The sequence below is a fragment of the Osmerus eperlanus genome, chromosome 17 (genome assembly GCF_963692335.1).
Source record: "Osmerus eperlanus chromosome 17, fOsmEpe2.1, whole genome shotgun sequence".
NCBI classification, from domain to species: Eukaryota; Metazoa; Chordata; class Actinopteri; order Osmeriformes; family Osmeridae; genus Osmerus; species Osmerus eperlanus.
The window spans coordinates 9,638,566-9,652,899 of NC_085034.1; the positions used below are offsets into that span (position 1 = coordinate 9,638,566).

Sequence of the window (14,334 nt, forward strand, 5' to 3'; positions counted from 1 at the left end):
ATCATTAGTTCACTGAAACGAAACTAAAGAGATTCTACACTCAGGGAAACACGTTCTACTGAGTTTAGGTTGACAGTGTTTATGTTATTTTATACACAGAGATCCGAGACAGCACAATACGCACCAACAGGTGAGAACAGAGATTCAATCTGACCTGTTAAATTTAACCTCAGTTGTATCCATTGATGATGTCCCTTACAAAAAAAGAGGTATACTTCAAGTTTATTTTGTAAGTATACTTAATATAAAAAGTATACTATTATCATGTTACTTAAAGTATACTAGCAGTGTACTTATTTATATACTATTTTTGTACTTCTTTAAATACTATTTTTGTACTAAGTAAACTGAATTGGCCCACTTTTTAGGTCATTTAGTACACTTTAAAGTACACTTATAGTGTATTTCAAGGTTTACTTTTGAATACTGTAAAGTAGCCTGTGTAGTGCACTTTCAGTTCATCAAGTATAGTTCCTAAAGTACTTCAAAGTATACCTTGGAATACTCTAAAGTAACCTGTGTAGTGCACTTTCAGTTCATGAAGTATACTTCCTAAAGAGCCTCAAAGTATACTTTGCAATACTTTCAAGTGGGAGTCAGGTGGGAGTCAGGTGGCTGTTTGGTAATCACAAGGTTGCCAGATTGATTCCCGGCCGCCCAAAAAATAAATGACGTTGTGTCCTTGGGCAAAGCACTTCACCCTACTTGCCTCGGGGGAATGTCCCTGTACTTACTGTAATTCGCTCTGGATAAGAGCGTCTGCTAAATGACTAAATGTAGATGTAAGTGCACTTTCAATTAATGTAAGTACTTCAAGAAGTAAACTAAATAAATGTAATTTTACTATTACTTACATGAATATTACTTAATTAATTAAGCTACTTGAGAAAGAAGCAGACAGGGTTGCATTATGCATTTGAAGGTTATACTGTCAATTAATTAATATTATAATGTTTAGGAGCCCCTCAAACGCCTCAGATTATAAGTCTCTTAGCGAGAACGGGGGCCCTTGCATAGTTACACTGCAGATTCTTAGCTGAAAGTAGCTAACCACAGCGAAAGCGTCACAAGAATCCAGCTCTTCTTATGAAACGTAACAGTCATTTAACTCATGGTTACAATGGTAAACCACCACAACAATGACCACGCAACAAAACACTACATTCTAAGCAGACACATTTAAAAAACGAAATTCATGAAGTTACATTTGTATTTCGAACAAACGGCAAATTTATTAGCACATTTTAACACTATTTACCGCCTTGCATCATGGGAATTGACCAGCCAATGAGCCACGCTATCTTCATTTTTTCACGTTGTTATTTCGTTCTTCAGTCAGTTTGACAGTATAACCTTCAAATGCATAATACAACCCTTCTGTCTGCTTCTTTCTCAAGTAGCTTTTTATTTGTTTCCATTAATACTCCAATTGATAATTATTAGTATAAGATTATAGGGCTTCAGAATGTTTTGGCAGTAATTAAGGTTACAGCTTCAGTACCAAAAAAGATTCAATGTGCAATGCATAATATATTTTCATAGACATGAATAATTAGAATGAGATGGATCTAAAAAATGTAACCTGTAATGTACTTTAAAATTATTTTGACTGTTTTTGCTGTATAATAATAGAAAACATACATCCTACTCCAGAAGAAATGTATACCATTTTCTGTTTCTAAGCATACTTGATATACTTAAAAGTATATCAAAAGTGAACTATTTTCAAAGCATACTTAAAAGTACATCAGAAGTGAACTATTTTCTAAGTATACTTTTTACAAAAGTGAACTATTTTCAAAGCATACTTAAAAGTATATCAAAAGTGAACGATTTTCTAAGTATACTCCTTAAAAGTATATCAAAAGTGAACTATTTTCTAAGTATACTTCTTAAAAGTATATCAAATATATATATTTTAGTATACTTATAGTATACTTTAATATACTTCTTTTTTTGTAAGGGGTGGCTCGTAAATATCATTCTAAATACTGTAGAACTATGTTCTTCTGATCCTTGATATTCTGCTGTATTTTCTATGTGCAATATTTGTACATCGCTTTGGATGAAAGCTTCTGCCAAATGAATGAAATGTAAAATGTATAAAATGTATAGTAATGCATGTATAGCAGGGTTTCGTGTAGTAAATCTGTACTCTGTACTGTACTATCTTTCCGTTTAACGAGAGGATTTGTAAGTCTTGCAAACCTAGCAATTTTGGCTTGAGTTCGAAAGGATTCAAACCTAAATACCCACCCCCTCCCTTCAAAGCAGTGTTGCCAACTAATTTTCCGGGGAGTTGCTAGAGGCAGGTCGCTTGGTTGCTAAAAGTTGCTAATGACGTTGTGATGTCGTGTGTAGAATACAGAATAACGTTACTCAAATTGACTGGTCATCTCGGCAAAAAATACTATTTGCAATTTGCTGAAATTGCTGCTGGCCGGCTGCTGCCTATGCACGACCTGAGCGCCTGCTGTTGAAGTCACTCACAATGCCCGTTTGCAGCCAGGCAATTGGCTGTGTGACAGAGAAAATTGTGGATGCATTTGAGCACTTTACAAAAGTTGCTAAAAGTTCCAAATCTATATTTTTAAATAGCTAAATGTGTTGCTAGGTGCTGTTTGAAAAAAAGGTTGCCATAGTAGTATGAAAAGTTGCTGAATCTAGCAACAAAATTGTTAAGTTGGCACCACTGCTTCAAAGCCAGACCGACAAACAGACAAAAAGTCCATCCAATCATTGAGTTTGGTCTGAACAAAATTATGTTTATTACAGTCTTGCGACGGCCACCGATATCAGATTTAGAAAATGGTACTGTCAAACCTTGAGATTTATTGGTTGTTATCAGGATGTGACGTTTATTTCAGCAAATATGACAAAAAGTGCGTCTCAACATTTTCTTACCCTGCCTGTAAGAAAGTAGATTCATAATTTAACTTTTGGTGTCATTCTAGAAATGGCTTCCTGCAGCAGTCTCCTGTCTGAAGATCAGTTCCAGTGTTCTATCTGTCTGGATGTGTTCACTGACCCGGTCACCACTTCATGTGGACACAACTTCTGCAAGGTCTGTATTACTAAGCATTGGGACAGCAATGACCTGTACCAATGTCCATTGTGTATGGAGCTTTTCTACAGAAGACCTGAGCTTCAAGTCAACATAGAATTCAGAGCTGTTATGGAACATTATAAAATCAGAAATTGTCACATCGCCAAACCTGGAGAAATACCATGTGATATCTGCACTGGGAGGAAGTTCAAGGCCCTGAAGTCCTGTCTGGTGTGTCTGGCCTCTTACTGTGAGACTCACCTGGAGCCTCATCATAGAGTTGCAGCCTTGAAGAAACACAAGATGATCGACCCTGTGGAGAACCTGGAGGACAGGATGTGTCAGAAGCTGGAGCTGTTCTGTAGGACTGACCAGACGTGTGTGTGTTTCATGTGCATGAGAACAGACCATAAGACCCATGACACTGTCACTTTAGAGGACGAGTACACACCAAAAAAGAATGATCTGGTGAAGATGATGGCTGAGATGAAGCAGATGATGAAGGAAAGATCTAGGAAGGTTCAGAAGATCAAACTCTCAGTAGAGACCAGCAAGAGAAATGCAGAGAAAGAGATATCAGACAGTGTTCAGGTCTTCACTGCTCTGGTGCGCTCCATTGAGAGAAGCCAGGCTGAGCTCATTGAGGTGATTGAGGAGAAGCAGAAAGCAGCAGAGAAACAGGCTGAAGGGTTGATTCAAGATCTGGAGCAGGAGATCACTGAGCTGAAGAGGAGAAGCACTGAGCTGGAGCAGCTCTCACACACTGAGGACCACCTCCACCTGCTCCAGAGCTTCCCATCCCTGAGCACCCCTCCACACACCAAGGACTGGTCTGAGATCAGTGTCCACAGTGGTCTGAGTGTGGGGGCAGTGAGGAGAGCTGTGTCTCAGCTGGAGGAGACACTCAATAAAGAGATGGAGAAGCTGCCTGAAGTCAAGCTGAAAAGGATTCGGCAGTATGCAGTGGATGTGACTCTGGACCCTGATACAGCATTTCTCTATCTCACCCTGTCTGAGGATGGGAAACAAGTGAGTTTTGGAGACATAAGGCAGGATCTCCTTGACAACCCAGATAGGTTTGATCTGTGTCCCAGTGTCCTGGCAAAGCAGGGCTTCTCCTCAGGGAGGTTCTACTATGAGGTGCAGGTTGAGGGGAAGACTAAGTGGGATCTAGGAGTGGTCAGAGAGTCCATCGACAGAAAGGGGATGATCATAGTGAGTCCTGAGGATGGATACTGGACTGTATGGCTGAGGTATGGAGATGAGTATAAGGCTCTGGCTGGCCCTGATGTCCTCCTCTCCCTGAGACAGAAGCCCCAGAAGGTGGGGGTGTTTGTGGACTATGAGGAGGGTCTGGTCTCCTTTTATTATGTGGAGGCCAGGTCTCACATCTACTCTTTCACTGGCTGCACCTTCACTGAAAAAATCTATCCATATTTTGGTCCGTGTGTGAACAATGGAGGTAAAAACTCTGCCCCTCTGATCATCACTCCTGTCACTCACTGATAAAAATGGATATGGATTCTATAATTTAGAACCAGACAAGAATATTCTCTTGTAATATAGTCCACTGATTGTTTAAAGAATATTTCAATCAAGAGTTTATTAGTTAATAATTGTGTATGTTATGAACGAATGACAGATTTATGAATCCCTGATATGTTACAGTAATCAATCATTAGATTATGTTAGAGCTGCCTTTCAGCAACCATTTCGCTGCTTGTCTAGTTCTCAAACTTTTCAGACCAAGAACAACCTCAATTCAAACTAAATTGTCCAAGTTCCACCTACAATCTACTCTCAGAAATGCCACAGAAAATGAAATAACCAGTGTAGCAACAATGTACTGACGTTTAACAGTTTTAAGATTGTTTATTCAAGCATTTATTTTAGAACATTTAGTCTAATGTAGAAACGTGTCTCTGTAACACCAGACTGATGCAAACAGATCTCTCCAACTCCTGAGTGATCTGAGGGAGAGAGAGAGTGAGGAAGGGAGAGAGAGAGGGAGAGAGGGGGGCAGAAGAAAGAGAGGGAGAGAGTGTGTGATCAACAGCAGTTTATTATTTGAACATGTTTGAAATAGTAAATACACTGATATTTATACCTGAGGCTAAGGAACATTATCTCTTGCTTGGCGAGAGAGAGAGGGAGTGAACAAGCAGCTCCAGTATCAGGAGAGAGAGGAGGGAACTACACCTGCTGATGTGTCACCTCTTTGTGGTCCTCCATGACAGTCAGTATAGTATCAATGGTGCTGAGGATGACCAGGACCAAGACAGTTGAAGAGGTCTGTCATCAACCACTGATCAAGTAACACCAAATAAAGATTACAAATAAAGATTACTATATGACTTTTATTGGGTGTGCTTTGCCTTTGGCAAGGGCACAACCTTTGTTCTCTCACATATGTATTTCTTTATTTATATTATTTATTTATTTATATTATTTATTTATAGGGATTTATTTATAGGGATTTATTTATAGGGAGTCAGGTGGCTGAGCGGTTAGGGAAGCGGGCTAGTAATCAGAAGGTTGCCAGTTCGATTCCTGGCCGTGCCAAATGACGTTGTGTCCTTGGGCAAGGCACTTCACCCTACTTGCCTCGGGGGGAAATGTCCCTGTACTTACTGTAAGTCGCTCTAGATAAGAGTGTCTGCTAAATGTAATGTATTTATTATTATTGTTTATTTTCCCACCCCTAAGTCTCAGTCAATATTTGGACTACATAGACAACCTAGGTGTCAAAAGTTTCGTCTTGGTAGCGGTTGAGTTGCTTGTATTTGTATTTACGTTCCGTTGCACGGTTTAAGTAGAAATTACGTTTTTGTGGCGAAAAGTGAAGCTAACGGTGGATAACTTGCTAGCCACAGTCACTGACGCTACTAACGTCACAAACGTCACGAAAACTCATTAACTTTTGGGAGATGGCTAGGCTAACTGCTTTACTGCAAGGCAGCTGCAGAAACGCCACAAGCAAAGAGGCCTGGGTGATAACTATTTGCTCATTTTACTTTGTGATATGAAACACAATTGTGATGTGTAATGTACAATATAAGCTGATATTATTAAGGAAGTACATCTACTTTTTTAGTTTCAGCAGGACAGTTTCGAGGTTACGGTCATGTGCAGTAGGCGTGGCACCATAAATGATCAGGTCATCAAGGTAGTTTTGAACGCCAGGTACGCCTTGTAGAATTGTTGCCATCATTTTTTGGAAAGCAGAGAGTGCGGACGCTAAGCCATAGGGCACCCTGCGAAATCTGAAGAGCCCCTTGTGTGTAATGAAGGCTGTAATGTCTCTTCTGTCCTCATGGAGGGGCAACTGGTAGTATGCATTGGCAAGATCAATGGTAGAAAATACCTTAGCACCTCGCAGGTTGGCAAGCAGTTCGTCGATGTGGGGCAGCGGATAGCTGTCGATGACCACCACCTTGTTCGGTTCCCGGAGGTCAGTACACATCCGGATTCCACCATTTTTCTTTGCTGTGACCACAATGGGGCACACCCAGGCAGAGGCATCGATCTTCTCTATGACGCCTGCATTCAACAGGCAATTCAGCTCGGCAGAGACGCTTTCTCTAACGGCAAAAGGCAAGCGCCGCAGCTTCTGGCGCACCGGTCTGATGGTAGGATCAAGTTTCACTTTATGCACAAAAGTCTTAGCACACCCAATCCCAGGGGTGTTGGTATCAGTATGTGTTGCGGTGTTTGTGGACATCACCGGTGTGGGTGGCTGGAGCTGAGGTGAGGACAGTATCCCCTCGGATTCAAAATTCCAAGGCAGTGAATAAGTCCATACCTAACAGTGCTGTCCCTCTCTCCACGATAAAGAAAGTGGCTGCTGTAGAGGTGTTGTCCATCTGTACTTTAGCATGCAGACATCCCAGCACAGGAATGTTATCTCTTGTGTAGGTCACCAGCCTGGTAGAAGCTGCAGACAGCGGAGTGTCACTGAAGGATTTCTGGTAGATGTGGTGTGGCAATATAGACACGGCAGAACCTGAGTCCACGACCAGCTGAATGGCCTTAGCAGGGTAGTAGTAGTGGAAACAGTAACATTGCACAGCAGTCTCTTTGGTGCATAGAATTATCTAGGTACAGTATGGTCACATCGGGTAGCTGTAGCTCATGCACATTGCTCTGTGGTGCTGAACGGCACACCCCTGCAAAATATCCTCTTTTATTGCACGATTTGCATTGTGCTCTAGCTGCAGGACATTGAGAAGAATTTGCTAAATGCTTGTCTTAGCCACATCTGAAACAGGAATTGTGCAGTGAAGAGGTTGGCATAGAGGCAGCAGTATGGGAAGCAGCATGAGAAGTAGCTGGACGAAAGTTCGTTTTATATTGCATGTGGGGCTTGGGTTGTATAGCCTGCACTGGAGCGACATTGCCATCCGTTTTCATTTTGTTAACTTGCTCAGCAGCAGCTTCCATCTGTATCGCCAGCGTGGTGGCTTTCTCTAGAGTCAAATCAGGTTCTAATAACAGTCTTTCTCTTATTTTGTCATTTAGCAAATGTTCCAGCAGTTGATCTCGAAGCATCTCGTCAGCATTGTCCTTAAAGTCACATTTCACAGAAAGCGCGCGAAGGGCAGTTATGTACTGAGCTACCGTCTCATGTGGTAGTTGAGAACGCTTTCGGAACGTATGTCGCTCCACTACGACGTTAACTTTAAGAATAAAGTGTTTTTGCAGTGCTGCTACAGCCTGTTCTAAACTTTCACCTGAATCGGGCAGTGTGTAAAAAATCCAATGTCCTTCGGCGCCAAGGCAGTGAAGTAAAGTAGCTCTCTTGCGGGTTGTTGGCCAAGCATTGCCAGTTGCATTTATCACTAGCATGTAGTTGTTGAACATGCGTAGCCAAGTCTCGAACGGTATGGAAGGCTCTCCCGGACAAGGCAAAAACATTGCAGGCGCAGGAACGTGTACAGACTAGTGCTGTCAGTTTAACGCGTTATTAACGGCGTAACGCAAACCCATTTTAACGGCTTCAATTTTTTTTATAGCGCGATTAACGTTCTTTTTGGCCAACTTTGTTGGGGAGACCTCTCCCGGTAAGGAATCATTACAGAGAACATTTGAATTGTTTCTCAGATAGGCTACCTACTGTAGCTAGGCTTCTGCTGTTTTGTTACATACGGTTGACCGCTCAGGCATTTTGCTCTTGTAGCCACTAGGTGGTGCAAGATTACCGAAATAATAGCTGCCGTGCTTCAAACTATTAGGGTTGCCAGGTTTGAATATAAACTAAAACAGTTTACGTGGCTTTCAAAGCCTTTAGACGAATAACGTATTGATTATAGAACAAAAACTGTCAGCATACATATCCTAAAAACGTTGACTGCTTTGCCTTAAATATCTGTAGGTATTGATGGTAAACAACGTTGGTTCAAAAGAAACATATTAGGCTACAATGTGTAGGAAGCCCATGATGACGTCCTATAATTGGTCTAATGAAAATATGTTTGGCAGAGGCATCTGTGGGAAGAGCACAACAAGCTCTTGTGGAGGTCTCAAGCGCCTTAATAGGGGGATAAAATCAAGTCATCTGGCAACCAAATCCTTTACCCCCAGACTCGGCTTCAAGCGCTTTGTATTGTGTTTGTGAGTCAGCTTGACTAGTCTCCATCGGAATTTACGCTGCTTGCGCTGTTCTCTTATCGAACACACTGAATAACCTTACTGGATTTTATTATTGACATTTTATATTCTACTTTGAATATCACAATGATATCGGCGAGGGAACCATGGACTGTTTCTCAGAGTGGAATATAGAGGGGGCTCTATAATTAATTATAATTTCGTCGCCTTCGGTTCTCTCACCCCTGTTCTGAGAGAGCTTTGAACCCAGCCACAGGCTCGTGCTGGGTTGTTGTATTTCAGGTAAAGGTATAAGTGTTGCTAGCTTACAAAATATCGGACGGATATGTGGATAAATATCCCCCCCCACCTAAACAAAAATAAATACATAAAGGACAGATTTTTCTCATTAGTGTCCTTTGAAATTTGAACTTTACGGCATTGTTTTATTCCTACCAATTATGCACAGGTTACCAATACATAAAAAGAATGAATACATTGCACGCAGTATTATTGTTTTATCTGTTGCACAGTCAGACTTGCACTGCTGACAAGCTGTCAAAAATCCAAACCTGCTTAGTTATGTGCTCCTAAGTCGCAGTATATTACAAGTGAATGTTTACACAGATGTCTTTTAACAAGACAAGTATGTCTGCATTTCTGTATAAATAGACTTGATATGCAGGGGAGATTCTAGGGCAAGCTGGGGCCAGGTGTACTGTTAGAGGGGCCAGTTACATTCAACATTATTGTTGTCAAATAGTTTTCTTCATCTTTTCACACATTAACAGGCAAAATGCCATTATGTTTATGATTATTCTGCTTTCAGGGCTTGTGTTCAGGTTAGATATTAATCAGACAAACACCTATGTGTTCTCCCCAGGGGAAGGCATTGGTGGGCCAGGCCTTTGAAATGAGCAGTTAAGAAGTTATAGCCACCAGTCGTCTCACTAAAGGCTGATAACAGATGGTGTCGGCAAAGTGATGCGTGTCTAACTAGAGAGGGTACAATTTCTGGGGAAATTGTGAGGTGTTTTTGCGTCAGTTGCAGATGGGTGCGTTTTTTTCTAACTTACATTTTACAAGTAATATTTCGGTCATTTAAATAGGTAGCCTATGCATACTTATTATTTATGAAGATTGCATAGATTTAAAACCACACATTTGTTGCTGCTCATTTACTAGGCTATTCCAAATACTAAGAGTGACGTCGTAGCAACCCAGGGGCCTTGAAGGCCTGATTTACAATGAAATAGGACTCAGAGACATTTAGCGTTTACATAAATTGTCCTTTAATGACGGATGTCAGGGTAAGGGTATGGGACAAACTTTTAATCAGGATTCTTCCCGTCCGGGGTCTGTTGGTCTTCATGGGGTTTGGTCTTGTGGGGGTTATCTCATCAGTTCAATATGTAACATTTAGCAACAACAACATTTAGCCTAATGCATAAAAAAATGATGAACAATGATTTGATACACATAGCCGTTAAATGTATGGCTATGGTAGTTTGTGATTTCAAATGTTTAGGCATCAGGCATAAGCCTATATCTCAATCTAAATTATCCAAGTATAATTATCATAGCTATACCTATAATTGTTAACAGTAGCCTACAATTGCAAAACGAACCTAAAATCCATATCCTCCATTTTCCCGACACAAAAACCATGTTAAAAAGTTAGGCTACTGGATAATGTAAAAAGTAAAAAAAATAAAAAAAAAAGTTTACTGGAAGCAATCATTGTCAGTAACAACGCAAAATACAACCGTTTGGTCCAAGTTTGTGTTCCAGGTTGAGGTGGTTCACGATCTGTTCCTCACAGATCATTTCTGGAAAAAAGCATGCTAATTATAACAAGGTCAAAATGAACGATTCAAGTAATTACAGGGGTATATGTTTCTTTCAGGGGCATCAATACAGTATATGCTCTATTGATTAATTTACTGAAATGGCTTTAAATAAAAGCCATCTAACATAAAAATGTGTAGACATCCATAAATATCAACAAACTACAATCTTCATGTTTGTTTTACCTGGGATTGGGAGCAACAGTGGAAACGCACGTCATTGAGAGATGTGTGGTCGATCAGCCAACTCTTGTACTTGTCCATCTTGGTTTCAATGCCGCAGATGCCCCCATTGCGACATTCCTGGCTCCAGGTGCCGTACTCTCCCCACTCATAGCCGTTACCCTCCAGAACTGGGTCGCTGCTGCAGCGGAATTTGATGTTATTGACGGCAGTGTCGTCATCAAATATGCCCAGGTGTGGCTCCACACGCAGCTGGAAGGAGACGAGTGTTCCCGTGGGGCAATACTGAGGGCTCGACCAGTCACCATAGCTGGAGACAATGAGTACAATGGGGAAGGGAGAGGGGGAAAAAGGTCAAAGAGATCATGAGGGAGCATGGAATAGACAGAGGGTGCTCTTTTGGTGAATTACCGGGGATATACAGGTAAAGTTACTCAAGTTTCCTCAATTCTCATATCTTAACAACATTTTTACTAAGAAATTGAACATGATCAGACAGAAGCCTGACCTGTACCCTATATTTAATCTACTCACACAAGGCAGAAGGCCAAAGTTTACAAAGAAGTTTAACAAGTCCGTAAGAGCTAAAGTGTTATCTTACTATCCAATGTGAGACTCGATTGTATGAAGGTAGCGCCTGTCCTCGCCTTTGGCACAAATGAGGCGAATGCCATTGAGGGAAGTGTCATCCCTAGAATATTGACGAGGTTGCACCTGAAAGAGAGTAGATAGACACATGCTAGCATGAAATTAACCCAAATAGTAGTGTGGGTTACTTCTATGCACAACTGTATTGATTCCAAAACTGACAAACATTTTAACCAAACTCTCACAAACTTGCAATTTGTAAATTGACACACACAATACATAGTTTTTACCCTCAGACTGAACCCAACAGCATAGAACGTGTCAGGACACATCTCAGGCCATTTCCACGTCCCAAACTTCTCTCCATTGGACACGATAAGCACAGATGAGTAGGGTCTGCTACTGTATGCAGTGCCTGCACGCTCTATGGACGTCTTCTCCCCATATGCAGAGAGGCCAGGGGACAACGTAGCAAGGACCACAGCAATTGGGAGAAAGATGGCCATGTTTACAGTCTCTCAGCCTGAAGACACAGAAAGCCAACTGAGAACTGATATCTCTTATAGCTTGACCTGGCCTAATGTGGCCTCCACATTGTAAATAATTAACATATAAATAACAGTCTTTTTACCAGCATGGGTGGTAGAACAGGGGGGGGGTTCAATGCCAACAGGGGGGTTCCAGTAAGCGAGTTCAACAAACTGAACCTAACCCTGGTCTCTGACTTGATTTACTGTAAAATGGGAATCCTTTACTTTTCGGTTCCAGTAAAGCTGATATGAACTAGAGAGCAAGGCCGTAGCCATAGAGTCAACATTGGGGGGGGGGGGGATGCAGACCTGCAACCTGCAAAAACTCATTTCAGGGAGGTGGCTCTTAGGGGTAGCTTGGCCCCTGCCTGATGGGAGTGTTGTTATCTATATGTTGATTATTTACAGTCTTGTGAACCAGCATGGGTAGTAGAACAGGGGGGGGTTTCAGAAAGTGAGTTCAACAAACTGAACCTAACCTAAGTTGATTTACCGTATTTTGCGTCACGGAAGCTTTAGGTATATGCAGGTAGCAAAATGGTGTTAACTTCACTTATGTACTGAACCATACTATTTAACTTACTATAATATTATCCTAAACCGTGCAACGATACAGCGACGCAACATTTCTTTTTGAAAATGTGTTTTTTGGGGAGCTAAAGGTGACGTAATTTTACAACAAGGGGTCTTACAGGGTTAATATGGCGCCGCGACCACTGTGTGACGTCACATGAAACCCATGAATAGGCTACTTGCTCAGGTGCGTTAGGTGCGCTAGGTTTATTTGCATTTAAAATACCTTTGTTATTGGTTGCTCTGAATGTAGCGTTTGTTTTCTCTATTGATTTTGTTACATTGTCATCATGATTATCTTACTATTTGTTTTTTGCATTTTAAGTTACTTGTCCTTGTGTCTGCTTTCAATTGTTGGACAATAGAAGTGGCTGAACTCCTAAGTCACTCTATCAAGAGAGAGAGCATTTTTATGTGTCCCTGACAAACAAGAGGTGAATATGAGTTGTATGTGCTGGTTTTAAAATGTAATCCTATTTCATGTATTTTTTGTTATTTTATGTGTCCACAGGAGGATTGTGTTGTGAACTTGAATCGCTGTTTTTTCAACCACCACTGTTCTACCATTTAGTCTGATTGTTAGCTGAGTTCCAGTTCAAGTCTTTTATGGTCAGATGCACAAAACAACACAAGGTCATACTGGGCACTGAAATTCTTAGGACAAGACAACGCAAAGCAACCTGGCATAACACATGCATCACATTCTAGTAATGTTTTCAGTGTTGTAAAATGTATATTTACTGGTTTTATAGCCAAGAGTTTTTTCGTGCAGAGGCCCAAAATGTGTTTACTTATTCTCTTGTCTTTGCAAAGATATATTTGGCCTACTGCAGCCACCGAGTACCGGTGATAGGCAATTTGAATTTGAATGTGTCAGGCAATTGTTCTTTCATATAGCCGGCGTCGCTATTTTGGTTTGCAGGATGGGTTTACAAAAGGAGAAGCTAAATCAATCACTGAGTTTGATTAGCCTACTATACTTGCTCAGGTGCGTTAGGTGTACTAGGTTTATTTGCATTTAAAATACCTTTGTTATTGGTTGCTCTGAATGTAGCGTTTGTTTTCTCTATTGATTTTGTTACATTGTCATCATGATTATCTTACTATTTCGATGATAAACTGTTTGGTGTGAATGTCACATTTTTATCTTCTCTCTCTCTGTAGATCTGGAGGAAGTACGACGCAGACAGCAGTGGGTACATATCTGCAGTGGAGCTGAAAGTAATTTTGACCTTACCGTAAACAGACTCAAAGTAAAGTCCAGAAGTCTCCTAAAATAAGGATGTTTAATTCCCTGTATTGTTATTTTGAACTATAACGTAACCCTTTCATCTGCACCAGCATGTCAAACCCTAACCCTAGTTTGTCTTACTCTTACACTGGTGTGTCTGTCCTTTAAAACAGAGTTTCCTAAATGATCTGTTTCTACAACAACAGACAACTGTATCCTCCAGCAAACTGGAGGAGTACACAGATGCCATGGTAAGAGGTGACATCATTGCGTTTGCCTGAAGGAACATATACCGTATATGCGTGAAACCGTCCGTCAAACTCCTGAAGTTTGCGGACGACACCACCCTTATTGGGCTCATCTCTGGTGGAGACAAGTCTGATTATAGGTGGGAAGCAGCCAACCTGGTGACCTGGTGCAGCCAGAACAACTTAGAGCTCAATGCTCTTAAGACAGTGGAGATGGTTGTGGACTTCAGGAAGAACACAGCCCCACTCACCCCCATCACCCTGTGTGACTCCCCAGTCAACACTGGGGAGTCCTTCCGCTTCCTGGGCACTATCCTCTCCCAGGACCTCAAATGGGAACTGAACATCAGCTCCCTCATCAAGAAAGCACAACAGAGGATGTACTTCCTTCGGCAGCTGAAGAAGTTCAACCTGCCAAAGACAATGATGGTGCACTTCTACTCAGCCATCATTGAGTCCATCCTCACCTCCTCCATCACCGTCTGGTACGCTGCTGCCACTG

General features: G+C 41.3%; 2 protein-coding genes across 2 annotated transcripts; one reads left to right on the plus strand and one right to left on the minus strand.

Moving 5' to 3' along the window:
* Positions 1-39: 39 nt before the first annotated feature.
* Positions 40-5,370, plus strand: LOC134038121 (E3 ubiquitin-protein ligase TRIM39-like). The gene is made up of 2 exons (XM_062483738.1): positions 40-130; positions 2,955-5,370. Exons 1-2 carry the CDS (start codon positions 82-84, stop codon positions 4,550-4,552), a joined length of 1,647 nt encoding a protein of 548 aa, XP_062339722.1. The 5' UTR covers positions 40-81; the 3' UTR covers positions 4,553-5,370.
* Positions 5,371-9,915: 4,545 nt separating this feature from the next.
* Positions 9,916-11,822, minus strand: LOC134038126 (vitelline membrane outer layer protein 1 homolog). Its single transcript, XM_062483742.1, has 5 exons — positions 11,541-11,822; positions 11,264-11,376; positions 10,666-10,972; positions 10,448-10,461; positions 9,916-9,951 (listed from the first exon to the last, which is right to left on the minus strand). The coding sequence occupies exons 1-4, from the start codon at positions 11,754-11,756 to the stop codon at positions 10,456-10,458; spliced, it is 642 nt and encodes a 213-aa protein (XP_062339726.1). The 5' UTR covers positions 11,757-11,822; the 3' UTR covers positions 9,916-9,951; positions 10,448-10,455.
* Between the last annotated feature and the right edge of the window lie 2,512 nt (positions 11,823-14,334).